Here is a 22,673-nt window from a genome sequence, read left to right as displayed (position 1 = left end):
TTTTGCTTCCCAATGACATCATCACCGACAGATATAACCATAAGAAGGGCGTTTCCCATCAACCAAGCATTCACAAGATTTCACACTCATGTTTAATCTGAAAGTTTTAAAAACAATTAAAGCCCACGATATAATTTCATTTGAGGGGTGGAAGGGCCTCCCGGCCTTTTTCTCCACGGGTTTAAAGGGTCTATTGATAAACTATCAGTGCCGTGAGGCCCAAGATACAAGTAGGCCCAAATATCATGGAACTAAATGGTCTAGTCCAGCGAAACGTCTCTTATTGGGATGGCCACATCCTCGGGTGAATCCACAGTGCATTTCATCACCCAAGGAAGGACAAGACGACCCTCAATTCCAACGTTCAAACCGGAATTCCGAGTGGAAATAACTGTGCACCCCATCACTCAGCCGGAATTCGAGCAGAGGCGAGTGCGTGAACTTCGCAAGGGAGGATGGCCGCATGCGGTACAACACGCATCGCACTCAGAGCTTGGAATCCACAAAGCATTGCAAAAGTTCCATAAACAATCGCCCGCACGCACCGTGCATACCGCACGCACCGTCAACCCGCAAATTACTCCAATGTAAAAGTGCATTGACGTCTCGTACTGTCCCCGTATTTCAACGAAATATGTCCTTTACAGAGGCTAAAGCTCGTCCATGCTGATGAAAGAATTCCGCAGCTTTGCCCATTTCCTGCCTCCATCAGCACGGCACTGCTCACGGCACTTCGAGATGATGCACAGGCAGACCCGACCCGTGAGCTCTCGGAGAGAGCTGAAGTACAAAATAAGAACAAATTCGTTTTGCCAGTTTTAACCCCCATTTACCCAAATATGTCAAAAAAATGTGGCAGCAATGTTGGGTTCAGTTGATAGCTCTTAAAGGGGGTCGTGAGTTCGTTCACCCAGTGGTTACTGTGAAGATTCCACGTGAAATGGATATGAAGCACAGGAAGACAATTTATAGCGTGAAAAAGGGGGATGGGGGGTATAAGTATCCCACTCTCTTTGGATTTCAGACAAGTATCGAAAGATATTGTAATTGGTATAATTAATGAATATGAAGAAAGACGAGCGACGAATTGGATGAAGACTAAAGAATGTGTAGATAATTCGGAGAAAAGGGGAACGAAGCACAAGGAGGAGAACGTGGATTTAGAGCGGATAGGGAATGGAAACAAAAATAAAACGAGAGAAAAGAATGAGGACAAGTCGTGCGGGTGGGGGGAGAGAGGGTCAGTGGATGTGGGTGCAAGTCACGGGGTCTCATGATCAAGGCAAAAGAACAGAAACATTTGTGTGGAAAAGTTGCGAGTCGGGCCGCACGTATCCCCGGGTATCTCACACCTTGTTCGGCGGCTTCACTCTCCCAACTGTGGGTACCTTGTGATAATTTGATCCAGGTACCTTATTGTACCGTACGTCACAATATATATATATATATATATATATATATATATATATATATATATATATGTAAGGTATCTCGATAGTTAATAATGTATCTCGCTGTATCTAATCCGGGTACCTCCCAGTAGCTCAGGGTGAGCATCTCCGTTGAACCCACTGAGAGTCTAAGGTGCCGGACTGGATGTTTCCCACCTGCGCCAAACTGAATCGGGGAACTCTGCTGCCACTTGTCGATGCCCCGGTTTCGTCGCGGACGTTTCCACGATGTCGCAATCAGGTACATAATACACCCGGCGATAATGAGAATAATTACCACACTAATCGTGTGGTGCTGGCCAAATCTCGTGACTGGTGGCCGGAGTATAAGGGGGATTTGGTGGGGGGATTTTGGTTTCACACTGTACAAAATATAAGATCTCGAAAATGTTACTGAAGTTTTAAAAATAATTTTCCAAGATATATTTGGCATTTTATACCCATGCGGTATTGACAATCCTCATTTTATACCTGCTTGCAGTATTTAAAATACTCACTTATATTCGAGCAGAGTATTTGAAATACAGTTTTTATTCCTGCATGTTATAAGAAATGAGTTTTCTTATACGGTATTTAAAATGCTCATTTTATACACACACATGGTATTTAAAATACTAATTTTATATTCACGTGTGATTTTTAAAATATTCACTTTATACCGAAACAGTATTTAAATATTAAAATGAATAGTTCTATTTAAAATACTCATTTTACACATGTATACTGTATTTAAAATAATCATTTTACACATGTATACTTGTATTTAAAATACTCATTTTACACATGTATACTGTATTTAAAATAATCATTTTACACATGTCTTCTTCTTCTTCTTCTTTCGGCTGCTCCCGTTCGGGGTCGCCACAGCGGATCATCTGTATGATCCGCATAGTGATTTGGCACATGTTTTACGCCGGATGCCCTTCCTGACGCAACCCTGGTCGCCTCTTACGACACAGGGTTATGGTACACCTATTTTAACCGGGGTATACACCGGCCCAGTGCACTGGTACTCATTTCGCCGACCTCGGAAGGATGACAGGCTGAGTCAACCCCCTGGTGTATTAATTCAGTGGCCCAACGGGGCTTGAACTCAGGACCTTTTGGATCCCAAGCCGTTGCCCTAACCACTGCGCCAACACCAGGCTCCATTTTACACATGTATACTGTATTTAAAATAATCATTTTGCACATGTATACTGTATTTAAAATAATCATTTTGCACATGTATACTGTATTTAAAATAATCATTTTGCACATGTATACTGTATTTAAAATACTCATTTTACACATGTATACTGTATTTAAAATACTCATTTTACACATGTATACTGTATTTAAAATAATCATTTTACACATGTATACTGTATTTCAAATACTCATTTTAGACCTATGTGTGGTATTCAAAAAGAACATATAATCGTGTGTAATATTTCGAATACTATTTTTAATCATGCTTGGTAATATAAATTAATTTTATACATTTACAGAATTTCAAATACTCATTTTATGTGTATGGTTTCATAATACACATTTACACCCGCATTGCATTTAAAATTCATTTTATATGTCAACCACGGTCATCACAAAACCTCATCGTATAACTGCATCGCATGGTATTTATTTCAAAGCTGTTTTTAAACTTACACGTATTTAAAATACTCAATTTATACACACATGTGGTATTTAAAATACTTGGTTTATGACCGCATGTAGTATTTAATATACTCGTTTTTTATATCTGCTTGTGGTATTTACATACTCATATGATACCCATGTGGTATGAAACTAATTTTATACCCACAAATAGTATTTGGAATAATCATTTTATACCCACATATGGTACTTAAGTACCATATGTACTTTTGTACCATACTCACTTAAGTACCATACTCATTTCTTATACTCAGAAACAGTACTGGATTTAAAATACTCATCTTATACCAATAAGTAGCATTTCAAATACTCATTTTGATATTTTTTTAAATACTCATTTTCGTATTTTTTTTAAAAATACTCATTTTGGTATTTATACCCACATGGTATTTTAAATGCTAATTTTAATACCTGTGGGGTATTAAAAATACTCACTTTATACCCACTTTTGGTATTTAGAATACTCACTTTATATCCATTATACCATTTTATACCCACGATAGTATTTTAAATACTCATTATATACCCACACAAGCATACATGACAGGTGTTTATAGTGGGTTTATACACCCACGTGATATTTAATCTATCTTATACCTGCACATGGTATTTAAAATACTAATTTTGCACCCACGTGGTATTTATCATACTCATTTATGGTAGACCAGCCAAAAATCTAAAAGTCCCCAAGCATTTTTTTTTTTGTGGCATCACTTGTTAATAGCAGGCATCCATGTTCTTCATTCTACTGTGGCAAGATAAAAATAATGTGGGTGGATGCCATCGCCAAATTTCAATTTCAAGGTCATTTTGAAGGTCACCAAGGTCATTGCCGGTCGATTTTGGGGTTTTGCCTATTTTGATGAAACCGGTGCCTATTTTATTGAACATATCAAAAAAACCAAAGATTGTATATTGTAGCAAGTGTATTTTTGCATTGTGAATGGTTAAACTGAAGATATACCTTAATTTATAGAGTTTTAAGAGAATGAAAAGCAAACGTTGCCATTTTTCTGTTATATTCTTATGGGTATTTTACCATGTCCAATGTCACTTTGTTTTGTTCTCAGTACTACCAGAACTTGCACACCATTAACATGTTGTTATTTTCTTTCCAGTTGGAGATAAGCAGGCTTCCTGCCAAATATGTACCAGATGTAGTGGATATAGCAGTGTGCTCGGTGTTCTTGTCGATGGTTGTTACATGGTTATAACCATTTGTACACTGTATTTTCAGATCGCTAGAAACTTCCACAGTTTGAAAGCAGTAGTATACTAGCCACTGTGCCGAACCACTTTGGTGAAAAATAACAAGAGTTGACGTAGTGCTTGACCGCTACACTGGAGATGAGTCAATCAAGGCTGTGACTCGAGCAAAGAGATTGGGCAAGAAGAAACAGATTCGCAAGATCATTGATGGGCCAGATGTCCCCCTACCCCAGGTTTGGAGCAATTTCATCGCCTTAGATGCGAACAAGGAAGATCTTGCAAGGTTCCTTTCTGAGATGATTATGCAGAAGGGCGAAGATCTCCCCGAAAGATGTGAAGTGGTAGCAGGAGGTGGATTCTCCAATGCTACCAATGCCAGATCAACAAGACGAGAAACAGTCAGACTTCATGGCAACCACGAAGAGGCTGATACAAGGCTGATACTCCATTCATGTGAGGCAGTCAGTGAAGGATATGAAAGGTTGGTGGTCATGTGCAGTGATACAGATGTTTTGCTGCTTCTCCTACACTTCATGCCAACCAGAGCAGCTCAAGTATGGATGGTTTCTGGAACATCAAAGAAGCGGAAGTGCAACCCAATACATGCTGTATCAGACAAACTGCACTCACAGGTTGTGACACAAACTGCACTCACAGCTTTCCATGCACTCACAGGTTGTGACACAACCTCAGCCTTCAGTGGCCATGGGAAGAAGACGTGCTGGAAAACTTTCCAGAGTCAGCCACTCCTTGTCAGTGGAATTAGTCGCGATGGAGAACTCGCCCAAGTTGAGCAGTTTGTATGTCATCTGTATGGCGTTCCTGCACAGCCAAGTGTGTATCAAGCCAGATTCCATGCGTTTGGTAAAGCCAAGAAGGGCCTTGATTTGTTGTCTCTGATGAGAGATGCCCTGGATCTGCACAGTAAACGTGCCAATTACCAGGCAAAGATCTGGTTGCAAGCAGATCGAGAATGCATCAGGATACCATCCCCTGTGGACACCACTGCTTGGGTGAAGGAGAAGACTTGCCTGGTACCAATCTGGACAAGACTGCCCCCAATTCCAGATGCCTGCCTTCAGCTGATGACCTATGGGTGCAAATCCAAATGCCAAACAGCTCGGTGCACTTGTTTTAAAAAAGAACTGAAGTGCACTTCTGCATGTGGCTGTGATGCGGGAGAATGTTGTAACCCAGCTGGGCAATAGATTTTCTATAAAACATGCACACAGTACATTTTAGCCACATTGAAATTGTTGTTGAACTAATCTACAGTTAACCTAAGACATAACATTTCAATTTCTCAGCTTGGTTCACTGCCAGTGAGAAACTTGATTACCATAATAGGTACTCAGACTACTGCATTTCGAAACTGCAGTTTTACGTTACATTGTGTTGTGCATTTATGTAAATTCAAAAGTTTACATTATGTTTTTGTTGTCTGTGTATGAAAACATGAAACAGAAGAATGCATAAAGATATTGGCACGAAAAATGTTTTAATTCCGCCAAAATAAAGGAAAATGATCATTTTGTCATTTTTACCTTTATGACCTTGAAAATGACCTAAAAATTGAGAATCCAGGGTGGCATCCACCCAAAGCTTTTTCTTTATCATATGACTCATTGATCTGGCATGGATGCCTGCTATTAACACGCGATGCCCCAAAAAGTGTAATATTTCATGTTGGCTGGCCGAGTATTAGATTCACATGCGGTTTTTACAATACTCAATGTATAATGGCAGGCAATACTTAAAATAAAAAAAATAAACCAATGTCACCCGCAGGGTGACCCGTATCTTGCCAAAAGGTGACCACGTGTGACTTCTTTAAGGTCACAATGAGGTGAACAGAGCTGCTATCCACCAGGAGCAACTCCTTGAGGAATATCTGCTGACGAGAGATTCCGATGAGAATCGTTCTACAGAGTAACCATGAAAAATATGTTTGCCTCATAACATCACCAAATGACGTCATAATGTCTCAAGCTTGACATATCTAGAAATAACTCATCAAGGTGTTCAATTTGAGGTACTACACGATATGGTTCCTAAATCTTGAAAATTTGACCTTGGGGTCAAATATGTTTGACCTCAGGCGCTAACCATGAAGGTCAAGGCCAATCGCCACCAAAAACAAATCAGCTGAGCGCCAGACCATGAACTATATTCCCATGAAGTTTGAAGACGATCCGATCAAAATTACTCAAAAAATAAGGGTTTCGTCGAGTCCCCTGATTTGCGACAAAGTGACCTTGACCTTGACCTTCAAAATTTTATGCGCTGAAAGGGACCTCTATAGGCCTCTGATATGCGAAGTTACAAAAATTTTCAATGATAACTGTGCTCTGCAGAGTGATTTATACTTGATTACAGACCAAAAAAAAAAACATTTGAAGGTCAAGGCCAATCGCCACCAAAAATTAAGCAGCTGAGCGCCAGACCATGAACTATATTCCCATGAAGTTTGAAGACGATCCGATCAAAATTACCCAAAAAATAAGGGTTTGGTCGACTCCCCTGATTTGCGACAAAGTGACCTTTGACCTTGACCTTCAAAATTTTGTGCACTGAAAGGGACCTCTATAGGCCTCTGATATGCGAAGTTACAAAAATTTCCAATGATAACTGTGCTCTGCAGAATTTTTTATATGTGATTACAGACAAAAAAAAAACAACAAAAAAAAAATAAAAACACATACAAGCTGACTAACATATCTTGCAAAAACTTCGTTTTGGCAAGATAATAACCATTTTAAACCTGCTCGTTATTTAATACTTATTTTATACTCATGTGGGGTACTTAAAATACTAATTTTAATATTGGTGCACATCTTTTAAAAATACCACTTTTATATGGTCCACATGCGATATTTAAAGTACGGTACTTCTTTTATTCCCGCATGGCATGATATTTAAAATACACTTTTTATACCGTGCGCCATTTTTTAAATTTAACTGTGTGCCATATTTAGCATACTTATTTAAGACTTACACATCTGCTTTTAAAAAAAATACAATTTTAAACTCATGAATGGTCATTTTAATATCCATTTTATACCCACATAGTATTTATGACCGATGATTTTTAAAAGTGTTTTATTTTCACATGTGGTATTTAAAATATTAATTATATACACACACGATATTTACAATACTCATTTAATACCCACATTTAAAATGCTTATTTGAGACCTGCATGCTACGTATATAGAAGTCTCATTTAATACCATGCATGCTAAAGTACTAATTTCATATCCACATGGTACTTAAATACTTTTTATACCTACACACGTTTTTAAAACTCATTTTATACTTGCACGGTATTCAAAATATACATTATTAGAGTCCATATGTACTAAGAGTAGCGACATGGCGTGTCCCGGAAATTTCTGGTCACGTTAGTCATGGGCACCATTTTGTATCCATCGATATCTCATTGAATAACCACATGACAGCTCATCATTCTTTTTTAAAATGACAGGATGCTGTGCCATTGGATGATGCACCAATCAATCAGAGAAGGGTTTCAAAATGTATCGATTCCCTGCAGATCCCGGAAGGAAATTTTTTTGGGAAAATACAATTATTCATCTGAGATGGAAACCGACTTCAGGGTGGTTTCTGTGCCAGGTAAGTTGTAGTCCTGTGTGTATATTTGTGAGTGGTGTTGCAATCACAGTGAAGTTGGCAGTTCGGTATAACTTGTAAACAGAGACAAATGATCATTGAAACATCAATAGATAATTTTTGACATATTAAAAACATCCTGGCAAAGTTGCTTAAAAGTAAACACATCACTTGAGTATCTGTAATGCAATTTGTTTATTTATTTATTTGAATTAGTCGAAGTGTTGCAGTTAACATTGTTTAAGAACAACATTTCATGGTCTGTCACTACACAAAGTTAATGAGACATTTTATGAAAATAGAAAAGAATGAAGGATTACATGCACATACATGGCTTCAGTACATGCGAAGGATTACATGCACATTTTCAGTGGCACAGTGCTTATGTTAAAAGAAATTAAGAGTAACCCCTTCACCTATGGCTCATCTCAATTGTAATGCAGCCCTCATTTATTCCTTATTTGTTCTTTCTAAATGTCTTCTTTCCTGTTCCGTTCGATTGCAAAGACGAACTTTCCCTGTCCTTGTCTTCTCAAGGGGCTGGCAGGATAGCCTAGAGGTACACACACTCATCTCAAAGCTATCTAGCCTTGGTTCAAACCCGACCCGTTATAAACTGTCATCCTGGTGTTTCACAGGTAAGGTGATTCATCGTTGTGTGTGCCATCCCTCAAATGGACGTTTAGCAGAGTGTCCTGTCTGCTATCATTAGTTTGTGGATGTTAAAGACCCCACAGTGTCCTTCGCCAAGAGGAGGCGAGTTATCACCAGCATCCTGGTCAAAGTACAAATTCCTGCCCTGACTAACTGCTGGGAAGCCAATGGAAAACCACTCAGTATCACTCTCGTCAAGCAGCCAAGGACCTGCCTTCAGGCAGAGCACACTTCTCAATCAATCAATCTCCTCAAGCTCTTCTTCTTTTTTTCCACTCATTATTATTGTTATCTTTTCTAATTCTCTCCTCTCTTGATGGTGTGAGCATCTGGCATGGATGGTGTACCTCCATTTCTCTCTCTCTCTCACTTTCCTTCTTCCACTTCTTTCAAGTTTCTCCATTCTGTCACTACCGATGCGTTTCTTCGATTCACTTGCTCTGTACACTTGAAATTAGGCACTCATCAGTGTAAACCTTTACTCATGCGTTACACTTCATTTTGTCGTGGTTGCTGTGATATGTTTGAAGGGTAAATCAATCCTGTCTGATTGTATGCTTATTCTGACGTGTTGGAAGAACAAAAAAAAAGCATTGTAATATAATCTTCCTGTTTGGCAGAGAGCAACACATCTTGATTAGAAAACTGATACATTGTTCTTCACACACAATGGGTGCAGGTTTGTTGCGCTGCGCTCTATGGATACAAAATGGCTTCTAATTGCACCTTGTTTCTCCTCCTAATATAAAGAGGCTTCACTCATAATGATATTACTATACATAGTTTATAAAATGCTCTTTTTCTACCTGCACGCAGTATTTAAAATACTGATTTAATACCCGCAGAGTATTTAATAACTAATTTTGTACCTGTGCGATGTTTAAAATACTAATTTTACAGCCACATGTTATTTAAACCTCATTTTAAATATCTGCACAGCGTATTTAAAGGCCCGGTCACACCTTGACGTTTTAGCCAACGTATGCCGATTTTTGAATTTTTTTTCTAAAACGCTGGCACACGTTGAATACGTTATGGGTAAGTTTTGATAACATTGAGAGCACGCTGAAAAACACTGCCATACGTCGTTGTACGTTGGCTTTAAACGTTGTACTTTTTGGTTGTCCTCAAAATTTTTCATGCTTGAAATTTCACGACGTATGCCGGCGTATGACTCACACGTTCCGCTACGCTGGCCACAAGTTGTATGCACGGTCTGCGATCGTTGACAGACGTCAACACATGCTACTTGTAAGTTAATCATAAGTTGAGACACGCCAAGGTAATGTTTAGCGTACCCGAAACTTATTTCTAACCTATGATTAACTTGTTGTTGGCACGTTACGCGATCATTGCCACACATCGACAGACGTTACTTTTAAGTTACTCATAAACTGAAAGACGTCGGTATAATGGATCGTCCTTGCGTCAGCGTCCACGGCCACGGCCAGGACACTTATTTGCAGCATTCTTCAAACTTTTCTTCGGCATGACGAGGATGTTCACACTTCGATGTCTAGCTTGGCTATGATTCCAATTGTCCATCGGCAGCGTCTATTTAAAATAGTCGAGTTTGAGCGTTTTAACACGTTCAGAAGAAACGCTTCAAATTTCCAAACCCCAGCGTCAAAAAACAAAGGCGAGTGACAGAAATTTAAATCGTTCATTGTAAACAATGAAAATGGCTGAGTGGTACCGTTTAAAAGTCGTTGAGTGTAAAAAAAAATCGAATTGTTGAGCGCAAGCGTCTACTTTCAATAGTGGAGATGCAGCCATTTAAATAGTTGAGTTTATCATTTAAATCGTTAAATCGTTAAACGCAAGGACGATCCATCATAACCCACACCCTCCCCCTCACACTCACCTACTACTGCCAATATGAACAAACTACTACTAATACTAATACTAATACTGATACTGTTACTGCTGACATGGACATAGACTCAAAAAGGACTCGAAAACACTGTTGGGTTCCCCTTTTATGAGCAGCATTTTTATATACCAATTCCCAAAACCGCTGGGAACACGTCTTTATATGGCAGTTGTAAGCTAGAAACACGTTCATTTATTTTTTTTGTCGACCGGAAGACGTCATTGGAATACGTCTACATACGTCGATGTGTGTTGGGACGACGTAAAGAATTGGTTCAAAGCACGTCAAACATAAGTTAGAAATAAGTTTCGCGTAAAAAAGACATTACCGCGACGTGTTTCAACTTATGAGTAGCTTATAAGTAGCTTTTGTGGACGTGTGTAAGCGTCCACATATCGTGTGTAAAACTTATCCCCATCGCATGCGGAACGTGTGTCATACGCCGAGTACGTCGTAAAATTTTGAACATGTTTAAAATTTCTTGACGTACTCTACTTACTACGACGTATGATAGCGTACTTTAGCGTTCTACTCACGTATACCAAACTTACTCATACCGTATTTGACGTGCCCCAACGTTTTAGACACATTTTTCTTAGGTCGGCATATGCTGGCAAGATCGCCAAGGTGTGACCGCGATGTTGACACTTCCATTTCTACGGCAGTTATGAGATTCGAATCGTTGTGCGTCAGCCTTTTAATAGGCTACGTCACGACATCGTCGGCGATGCGTGCAACGCGTTATGCCTAAGTTAGACTATCGTTGGGCATCGGTTGTGTAGGCCGACAACAGGTTCAGAGTTCGTTGGTATAAGTTATCTATAACACAACGAAACGTTCTGTGTCCGTTACCAATGCGTTATACATAAGACCAAGTCGCTATGAATACGTCCGAATCTTTAAAAAAAACATCAAAAGTTCAACGTAAGCCAGCGTTTTACATACATTTTAATATGTTGCCATCGCTGGCTAAAACGTCAAGGTTTGACCGGGCCTTAAAATACACGTATTATACATTCACATGGTGTTTTTGAATTCTGATTATAAACTCATGTGCAGTATTTAAAATACTCATTTTATACTCAAGCACGGTGTGGTGAATACTAATTCTATACCCCTGCCTAGTTTTAAAAGGGCTAATTTTAAAGTCATGTTTGGTAGTTAAAATACTTCAAACCAACACGTGGTATTTTAAAATATGTACTGATTTTAAACTCATGGTCAGTAGTTAAAATACTCTTTATCGGCCCATCTCATATTTTGCAAAACATTTGGCAGATGCAGTTGAAAATGAGGAAATATAAGGTACTGGGGATGTGTAAAAACAATGAAAACAGGGACTACATAATGCAAGGGGAAGTCTTAGACCATGGCACACAGGAGAAGGATCTGAGGGTCGTAATATATACCAGGGAGGAGGGGGTCAGGGGGGAGGGTTCTGTTCTTGCATATGGCAGCTTGGCTGTCGGGGTAGCGATCATTTCTTGGAAGTACGGCTGTGCCGCTAATGTTGTGCCCCTCTACCAGTACACTAGTACTCATTTCGCCAACCTCAGAAGGATGACAGGCGTTGGGCTACTACATTGATTACAGGTTCAGCTAGACAAAGCTATGGGGAGCAGTTGAATGAGACAGAACTTTATACATTTAATAGGAGGCAATTAGGAAGGGATTTGATTTAGATGTTTAAGATAATGGAGGGTATCGACAAAATAAGTGCAGAAGAGTTTTTCAGCAGAATAGACACTGATAGGACCAGGGATCATAGCCTGAAAATGGAGAAGAGGAGAGTTATCTTCTATATTAATGTGTGTGTGTGTGTGTGTGTGTGTGTGTGTGTGTGTGTGTGTGTGTGTGTGTGTGTGTGTTCATAAAGCATAACATATTCTCTCTGCTGACTCCTCGACCCCCACCTCCCGTGTCTGTATATATATATATATATATATATATATATATATATATATATATATATATATATATATATATATATATATATATATCTCTCACACATCATTGCTCTACTCCCTCCCCAGAGTGCAGCACCCTCCTCCCACACCTCTCTAAATCTCCCCTTCCCTCCCTGTCTGTCTCGTCTGTTTCTGTCCGTTTCTGTTTCTGGATTTCTCCGGATGGTGGTTATGTCTGGATGGTGTTTGTCTCCAGACGTGTCCAGGCAGGGTTTGTCTTCAGACGCGTCTGGGCGGTGTTCGTCTCTGGATCTGTCCAGGTAGTTTTATGTCCGGATGGGAGTTTGTCTCTGAACGCGTCCGGGCGGTGTTTGTCTCCGGATACATCTGGGCAGTGTTTGTCTCCGGACACGTCCGGGCGGTGTTTGTCTCCGGACACGTCCGGGCGGTGTTTGTCTCCGGACACGTCCGGGCGGTGTTTGTCTCTGGACGGCAGTTTGTTTCTGGACGTGTTCGCACGGGAGTTTGTCTTTGGATGTGTCTGAGCAGTGTTTGTGCCCGGACAGCTTGGCTCTGGATGCGTCTGGCAGGTTTTGTTTCCTGATGTGTCTGGGCGGTATTTGTCTCCAGGCCGTGTTTATAGTATGACTGGTAGAAAATGGATTTCAGACATTAATTTGTTTCCATCTTCACTGTTATTCTATGCAGAATCATTTTGATGAAACAGTATGAATCGCAATGCTCCACCGTACATCTGCCTTCCTTTTCCCTCACCTCACACTGTCTTCCCTTCCCCCACCCCTCCTTGCTCCTCCACCCCTCCTTGATCCCCTCTCTCCATTCACCTTTCCCCTCCCTCCATTCCCCTCCACCTCTTCACTCTCCCCGCTCTCTCTCCCCCACCCCTCTCCCTCCCCCCCTTCTCTCCCTCCACCCCCCTCTTTTTCTCCCTCGCACCTTTAGTATTCCCATCAGCAAAGTGACAGGTAGTATTTGCTCGTGATTAATAAGGCAGGGGTCTTTCAACTCGGAGAGTAGTTAATGCATGGAATCGTCTCCCAAGAAAGGTTTTGGCAGTAGAAAGAGTACATTGGTACCTGCATGCATTGTAGATAGAGGACAGGGATATTGGCAGGACTTGTTGGTAGCTTGTGTGTGGATGGGTAATGATATCTGGTGTTGGTGTAGAGCACGCGTGATGGGCCGAATGACCTCCCACACCAAAGTTCCTTGTATATCCTTGTATGTTATGCCCATGCAGTATATTATATACTCATCATACATGGTATTTAGAATACTGATTTTACACCTTGCACGGTACAAAAATACGGCACTCATGTTATACCCACATGATATTTAAATACTCTTTTTATGTCTGCACATATTTTTAAAACTACTAATTTTATACACTCAGTATTTAGAATACTCATTTTATACCCGTGTGGTATTTCAAATACTAAATTTATAACGAGCTGGTATTTAAAGTAATCATTTTATATGCAAACAATATTTTTACAAAAATCAAACAATATTTACAAAACTGGAAGGTACTTAAAATATTCATTTTAAACTCGTGCCCGGTATTTAAAATATAAATTTTATACACACTTGGTATTTAAATAATCATTTTATTCCAACAACATAGGTGAAATATTTATTTTATAGCTGAACCTGGTATTTCAAATATTTCAAATAGTAATTACATACTCGTACATGGTATTTCAAATATGCACATGTTGTAATCAAATGTGTTTGAAAGACCTTCTCAGCTTGATTAGAATCAATAAATAGAAATATAATGATGATAACAATAACAAGAGCAAGAATTGCTTTTCAATACATGTCCCTGACTGGGCACCAATTAATGAATGTCAGTTTATTTGGGTGGGGCAATGAAAAAATAATGAACTAGAAGGGCACTCGGTAGAGCGCATACCTCCACCATGTCATGCCTGATCTACGAGAACATATTGGGCCCAATCAATACATTTTTGAAATATGCTATACAGTACAGTACTATATCGTTTTTGGCCCTATTTCTCAATGGTGAGGAATCACTTTAAAAATTAAATAATTCTCGTATCCAGATCTGGATTCGGATCTTCACCAAAATCGAATCAATTCGTCCATGCCACACACACCCAAACTATCCACCAAGTTTTATCTGAATCCATATACAACTTTTTGAGATATTGTGCTATATATTAGTTTAGCCCTACCTCTAAATGGTGAAAAGTCACTTTAAAATTCTCGTAGTCGGATCCGGATCTTCACCAAAATCTAATCAGTTCATCCTTGTCACACAACCATCCTGCCCACCAAATTTCATCCAGATACGTCCACAACTTTTTGAGATATCCTACACAGAGACAGACAGAAAAACGGACAAACAAACAAACAGACAGAGAGGGGTGAAAACATCACCTCCTTCACCTTCGGTGGCGGAGGTATAAATAACCCGATGTACATGCATGAAGCAAAAACATGCGTACGGCTGATGTGCAGGTATAATACTTTGTGGTTATACACCCGGGTTCATTCCAATTGTACTGCGCTATGGATTAACACCAAGGCCGAAGGCTTGAGGCCTGCCGATCTGTGCTGCTTCATGCAATGGCGGCTCATGATTTTATTGGGGTGAAGTCGGGGCAGCTGTCCAGCCAATGGGTGTAGAGCAGTGGGGTGGAGTCAGAGCAGCTGGACACTGACCCTTGTATAATATGTGATATTTTCAAAGTTTGGGGAGGGTTTGAAACTCAAACTTTTTCTGCAACTCATCACAATAAAACCATGTACCAAGTTTCAATTGAATCTGTTAAAGGATAAGAGTAAAAAAAGTCGGAAAAAACACAGGTGGGCCGGATAGACAGACAGACCGACAGACAGACGGAGAGCAAACTTAGAGTACAGAGCGAGGGTGAGTAAGAGCAGCAGAGCAGGTTTTTAGGACATGTGTGCTGATGTCATGCCATGCCATCTGGACTGGTTCCAGAATCACAGTCGAGGTTTGACAGCAAACTCTCCACCTGTCGGGAGAAAAAGAAACAGAGTCCAGGAACAAGCTGGGTGTGACTGGTTAAGATGAGTATTCAAAGCGATAGGTTTGGGACACAAAATTTAGAAGCAAACGCAGAGTTTAGGCATTCAGCCTTTTCACGTGCAGTGTCAGCTGTGCAGCCATTTGAGGTAAGGGAGGGCATGGAGGGGGGACATCCACCAGAAGCAGACTTAACCAGATGCAACCAGGATTTGGAGGAGGAAGACAGGTTTGAGAGTTCAGACTTGAGATTAGAAAGATGTTGTTTCCTGGCTCTCTTCAGGGTAGACGTACACTTGTTCCGAACTTTGTGAAAGGAACTGAGATTACCTTCAGTTGGTTTTGCCTTCCATGAGGCGAAGGCAAGTTGTTTCAGGACAACTGCCTTGCCACAAGCTTCAGTGTACCATGGGCGGGAGAAAGGGTAGGACAACTGAAGACGAGATGGGATAAATCTGTGCATGAGGGAGAGCAAATTTCTTTGAAAGAATTCCCAGGATGAGTTGATATTGGAGAAAGTAGAAACGGTAGACCAGTCTTGACCCTTTGATGGCTGCTTGAAGACCCTGCCAGTCGGCCTGAGTGAAATGCCAGACTCGACGACGCTGAGGTGGTTCTCTAATAACAACCAGGGAGATGTCCACTTTAACAAGCTTATGGTCAGATTAACTGATTGGAGCAAAGGAAGAACAGCAGATATTTGCAGGGAAATTGGTCAAAATCAAATCCAGAAGAGATCGAGTACCGTTGGTTGAGATCCAGGCCGGGAAATTGACAGATTGTGTCAGTCCCAACGAGTTACAGAAGTCCTTTGCTGAAGTGCCATGGCAGGTGAGAGAGGTCCCCACACCAAGCCAACTGGCATGATAACAATTGAAGTCACCACATATGAGGAAGAGAGAGTTGGGATGAGAGGATAGAAATAGAAGTTGGTCCATGTTTTGGGCAAGTGAGATGTAAATGGAGTCATCACTGTTTGGTGGATGGAAAAACACACATATAAACATGAGGTGAGGTGGGGACTGGAGAGGAAGCCATCGCCAGAGGTATTCCTGGGGATGGGGGGGGGGATGAGGGCAGTGCATGGAGAGTGAGGAATAAAGTTTTTGATGAAGATGCCTTTGGCCTATTTTGACCTTTTGGCCTATGTTGACCTAAAAAAAAATAATTGGTGGTTGAATTCAGTGACATGATATGCAAACCCTGTTCAAATTTCAAGTAAATCAGATGAAAATTGACTATTTTATAAATGTGGCCTATGTTGACTTTTTGACCTTTACTTAAGACCTCAAAATAATTGGTGGTTGAATTGAATGACCTGATATGTAAATACTGTTAACCTTTCAAGTCAATCGGATGAAAATTGAGGATTTTTGGAAATAACACCTAACTTATTGACCTCGCGAAGCTTTGTCTCTTGACCATCGCAGGGACGGTGCCTACAATCTACGAAAGTTTCAGAACGATCGGCTGAGTGGTTTGTGCTGTAGGCGAGCAGACAGACAGACAAACAATGACCTGATATCAAATCATATCAACATACTTCCAGAGACAAATCAGATCCAGAGACAGAAACAGACAGAGATAGAGAGGGGGGGGGACGAGTGAGAAAGAAGATGTGGGAGGAGGGTTCTGCACTCTATAGGGAGGGATAGAGCAAGGATGCGACAAACACACACACACACACACACACACACACACACACACACACACACACACACACACACACACACAGAGAGAGAGAGAGAGAGAGAGAGAGAGAGAGAGAGAGAGAGAGAGAGAGAGAGAGAGAGAGAGAGAGAGAGAGAGAGAGAGAGAGAGAGAGAGAGAGAGAGAGAGAGAGAGAGAGAGAGAGAGAGAGAGAGAGAGAGAGAGAGAGAGAGAGAGAGAGAGAGAGAGAGAGAGAGAGAGAGAGAGAGAGAGAGAGAGAGAGAGAGAGAGAGAGAGAGAGAGAGAGAGAGAGAGAGAGAGAGAGAGAGAGAGAGAGAGAGAGAGAGAGAGAGAGAGAGAGAGAGAGAGAGAGAGAGAGAGAGAGAGAGAGAGAGAGAGAGAGAGAGAGAGAGAGAGAGAGAGAGAGAGAGAGAGAGAGAGAGAGAGAGAGAGAGAGAGAGAGAGAGAGAGAGAGAGAGAGAGAGGGTTGGGGGTAGGGGAGTTCGCAGAGAGAATATGTTATGCTTTATGAAACACACACACAAAGTGCTTGGCCGACATCGGCAATTTTACGAGAATCAGCAGGTTGGAGTCAGTATAATTACCAACTGCAGTACGTACTGTATACAACCCAGAAACCTTGAGTAGCTTTCACCGAAAAACAACGTTGCATTTATATAGATGTTTCAGGGAGATGTTCACAAACATTATTCCTTAATATGGAATAGGCAAAGCCGAGAAGCGAACGTAGAATTCTTCTTACATTCGCTTCTTAAATATGTCAAATTGGACAGTCTTTTTGCTATGAAAAAATAAATATTACCTTAACATTACCTTCACAACAACTACACCGCCGAGAACAGGATCTCATCTGCAAAAATAAATATTACCTCAACATTACCTTCATAACAACAACTACACCGCCGAGAACAGGATCTCATCTGAAAAAAAAAAATCCTCAACATTACCTTCACAACAACAACTACACCGCCGAGAACAGGATCTCATCTAAAAATTAACACTAGAAGTGAACTTAGTATTCTTCTTGCATTCGCTTCTGACTTTACCTATAACTTGTTCACAACTGTATACGCAATTTCTGGTTACTTCAGCCTGGATTCGGGATCAACGATCAAATAATGTAAATCACGATTAAAAAATTTTTTTTGATGATGTAGGAGATATCTTTATTAAAATCAGTGGAGGAAATATACACCATGTCTGATATTATTTGGGTCTTTCATGTCTCCGACGATGCCTTTATCTCCCGGCATGCATCATTCCCCATGACAAAAACTGGAAACAAAAAAAACCAGAAGCAAAAGGGTCATAGCTAATGACACGGATTCCAAATTGCCATGATATTGTGTTGTTGTTTCCTATTCTCTCATGTGCACGCGTTAAGTAATATTCACAAGATAGAAATAAAACCCAATCGTGTTTATATACCGCACAGCGTTTAAAAACAAGCGGAAGCAAAAGGGTCATAGCCAACGACACGGATTCGAAATAGTCAGGGGTATTGTGTTGTTGTTGTTGTTGTTTCCTATTCTCTAATGTGCATGCGTTAAGTATGAAGCTCACTGCTTTTGCTATAAACAGCTGCATGTGACGGGTGGAAAAAAAATTTGGCTCGGAAATTTAGAAAACACGTTGATACGGCAAGTGTCTCAGAAATCAGGTGTTATTTCACAACTCACTCAGAATGACAGAGCATGAATCACTCGCTCAGGGTGATGGAGCATTAACCACTCACTCAAGGGGACGGAGCACGAACCACTCACTCAGGGGGACGGAGCACGAACCACTCACTCAGGGGGACGGAGCACGAACCACTCACTCAGGGGGACAGAGCACGAACCACTCTCTTAGGATGACGGAGCACAAACCACTCGCTCAGGGTGACGGAGCATGAGCCACTCGCTCAGAGTGACTGAGCACGAACCACTCGCTCAGCATGATGGAGCACGAACCACTCGCTCAGGGTGACGTGGCGTGGCAAAAGCATCTGCAGTGAGTGAACAATTTGCTCAGAATGACATAGCGCAGTACCGCTATCGACAATGGGTGCTCGGCAATTGGCTTAAGCACTCATGCAAGCACTCCAATTAATTGGTTGATGAGGAACGGTTGGCCAGGTTGTCGCTGCATACCACATAAGATCCCTTTAACTTTAAAGCCGGTCTTCATCGCAAACCAGCAGTACATAAATAACATGAATTCGTTCAAATAATAACTTTATCCACAAAAGAGTTGATGCTTAAAGCAGAACACCTTGCAGACATCACAAGATTCAATCGCCTGTGAAATAAACATTGCAGAAAATCTGCCATGTTGCTCGCTCGTCTGTGCACGTGTCACATGGTACATCGGTTTGGGGTCCATGCAAACGTTATAACTTTTTTTAAACATCCGTTTTTCACCAGATTTGCTTTGATACCCATTCGAGCACCTCACAAAACCTCCGAAAATATAGACATAGATCTGCAGATGCTATGGATAAGCAGTCCCTCCTGGGGGACAGGGCGCGAGGTCAAGCAGTGAATGCATTAAATCATATACTATACACTACATGGCCAAAAGTATGCAGACACCTCTTCTAATTAGTGTATTCAGCAATTTCAGCCACAACCATTGCTGTCAGGTGTATAAAATCAAGCACACAGCCATGTAATCATTGTCAGTAGAATGGGCCGTACTGATGACCTTGGTGACTTTCAACGTAGCACCGTCATAGGATGCCACCTTTCCAACAAATCAGTTCGTCAAATTTCTGCCCTGCTAGAGCTGCCCCCGTCAACTGTAAGTGCTGTTTTGTGAAGTGGAAAAGTCTTGGAGTAACAACAGCTCAACCGCGAAGTTGTAGGCCACACAAGCTCACAGAATAGGAACACCGAGTGCTGAAGCACATAAATCGTCTATTATCGGTTGCAACACTCACTCCCGAGTTCCAAACTGACTCTGGAAGCAGTCAGCGCAAGCATCCTTCGTCGAGAGCTTCATGAAATGGGTTTCCATGGCCGAGCAGCCACACGCAAGCCTAAGATCACATTGCGCAATGCCAAGCGTCGGCTGGAGTGGTGTAAAGCTCACCACCATTGGACTCTGGAGCAGTAGAAATGTGTTCTCTAGAGTGATGAATTACGTTCACCATCTGGCAGTCTGACGGACGAATCTGGGTTTGGCGGATGCCAGGAGAACGCTACCTGCCCGAATGCATAGTGCCAACTGTAAAGTTTAGTGGAGGAGGAATAATGGTCTGGGGCTGTTTTTCATGGTACGGGCTAGGCCCCTTAGTTCCAGTGAAGGAAAATCTTAACGCTACAGCATACAATGACATTCGAGATGATTCTGTGCTTCTATTCCAACTTTGTGACAACAGTTTGGGGAAGGCCCTTTCCTGTTTCAGGATGAAAATGCCCCCATGCACAAAGTGAGGTCCATACAGCATTGGTTTGTCGAGATTGGTGCGCCCTGACGTTAACCCCATCGTACACCTTTGGGATGAATTTGAACGCCGACTGTGAGCCAGACCTGATCGCCCAACATCAGTGCCCGACCTCACTTAGGCTGTTGTGGCTGAATGGAAGCAAATCCCTGCAGCAAAGTTCCAACATCTCGTGGAAAGCCTTCACAGAACAGTGGAGGCTGTTTTCGCAGCAAAGGGGGTGGTGTAAAATAGATTCGCACGGCCAAAGGGCAATGATATAAAATATATTTGGGAGTTTTGATATAAAATAGATTTTGGAGTTTTGATATAAAATAGAGATGGAGGAGTTTTGATGTAAAAGAGATTTGGGAGTTTTGATATAAAATAGAGATTTGGGGGTTTTGATATAAAATAGAGATTTGGGGGTTTTGATATAAAATAGAGATTTGGGAGTTTTGATATAAAATAGAGATTTGGGAGTTTTGATGCAAAATAGAGATTTGGGAGTTTTGCTATAAAATAGAGATTTGGGAGTTTTGATATAAAATAGAGATTTGGGAGTTTTGATATAAAATAGATTTGTGAGTTTTGATATAAAATTGAGATTTGGGAGTTTTCATGTAAAATGGAGATTTAGGAGTTTTGATATAAAATTGAGATTTGGGAGTTTTCATGTAAAATAGAGATGTAGGAGTTTTGATATAAAATAGAGATTTGGGAGTTTTGATATAAAATAGAGATTTGGGAGTTTTGATGCAAAATATAAATTTTGTTTTGATGCCTTGTGTTACAATACACAGAGATGGAATTTTGATTGCTATCTAAAGCAAATGAAAGTGTATGTTCTGCACCTGTAAAAGAGGACTGCACGATGCCTCGGGGATACAAAGAGAAAATCCAATTAGGCAGTCGATCCGTCACTCGTGCAATTAATCTGTCCACCAGTGTCTTTACAAACTTATCTGCGTGTCTATCGGGCCAAGGAAGAGGGGAAAGGGGAAAGCGAATATGGACGAAAGTGGAACGTGAGGAGGGAGTTCCACATTAGTTGTACTCCCACCGTGGCCACATACAGTGCAAGCATCGAATATTTTTCATGTTTACATTCCCATCGCCTCTTGAATGCATGTTCACCTGTGAAACGGGACCACGGGTTCATAACTGGTAAGTTAGGTGTGGGGGGGAGGGGGGAGTGGGATATGGAGGAAGAGCAGGTGCTTCAATGCTTGTACTCTGCTCGAACATAGCACAAAGGAGCTGTGAGCTACACATGGATGACTGCAATAAGTGACGTCATGATGATAATCACAGCGATCCGCCAGGTGGGGTGATTTCAATGAAGGTGATGGGAGGGGGCGCTTTTGACATTTTTGCAATAATGGTGATATTATGAACAGAACATGATAACAATCACACTGATCCTATCAAGGGGAGTGGGGGGGGGGCGGGGAGGAGGAGAATGGTGATTACAACCAGTACGTTTTTTAATGAAGGTGATCCGAACTGCTCGGTTGGGAGGAGGTAAGGGAGGAGTGTTGTTGATTTCAATCAGAACATTATTGTAACCCCATGGAACAGGCCTTGGGAGTGATTATAATCAGGTGATGGAAATCACAGCAATCCAGATCAGGGGAGTACTTATAATCAGAAGCTGGTTCTACTCACAGGGATGAAGCCCAGTGAGTGATTACAATCAGGTGATTAAAATCACAACAATCCTGAGTCGCTTATTGGTGAGGCATCAGGCCCTTTGTTAGAAATCCTTTATTCACGCATTTGTTGAGCTCCAAGTTCACTTTAAATCTTATCAAAATCAATTTTCTCTTTTTTTTTTCCAAGGAAAGTAAATTATGATGAAGGGGATGACAAAGGTTATGGTGTCGACACAATACAGTTCATATTATGAAGGAAAATGAAATGTTTTTAGAGATTTTTGCAGTCGTTTCTTCGGGTTTTTGGGGGGTTTTTTTGGAAGATATGAGACACCTGACAGCATAAAGTCTTCACTTGGATTACAAGGACCTTTTTCCACGATGGACCAAAAAACAGCACATTGGATCCCATAATCGTGAGCTGTGCTCAAATGGGAACACCAAACAGAACAAACCATGACATTAAGGAATTAAGCTTTTATAACAGATCGCTTCTGTCTGTGGGTATGATGTATAAGAAAGGC

The 22,673-nt window shown here is 41.0% G+C and overlaps 1 protein-coding gene and 1 long non-coding RNA gene across 3 annotated transcripts in view; one reads left to right on the top strand and one right to left on the bottom strand.

The window, feature by feature from the left end:
* LOC147018150 (uncharacterized) overlaps positions 1–22,673 on the bottom strand; it is a 116,848-nt gene that overhangs the window by 87,662 nt on the left and 6,513 nt on the right. The window lies entirely within an intron of this gene.
* The window catches only part of LOC147018149 (T-box transcription factor TBX10-like), a 60,643-nt gene continuing 39,214 nt past the window's right edge, over positions 1,245–22,673 (top strand). The window contains exons 1-3 of one of the 2 annotated variants that reach the window (XM_085897547.1): positions 1,245–1,380; positions 1,541–1,692; positions 7,870–7,949. In XM_085897547.1, the coding sequence (XP_085753673.1) occupies positions 1,649–1,692; positions 7,870–7,949 (124 nt within the window). In that variant the 5' untranslated portion in view covers positions 1,245–1,380; positions 1,541–1,648. Of the gene's footprint in view, positions 1,381–1,540; positions 1,693–7,869; positions 7,950–22,673 lie in introns of those variants that run through there. The other variant, XM_085897550.1, reaches the window with a different exon arrangement.

Source organism: Eptatretus burgeri, chromosome 10 (assembly GCF_056783735.1).
Source record: "Eptatretus burgeri isolate ZD-2024b chromosome 10, Ebu_testis_v1, whole genome shotgun sequence".
NCBI lineage: Eukaryota > Metazoa > Chordata > Myxini > Myxiniformes > Myxinidae > Eptatretus > Eptatretus burgeri.
Note: the sequence above shows the minus strand (reverse complement) of the source record. Positions and strands in the feature narration are given on the sequence as shown.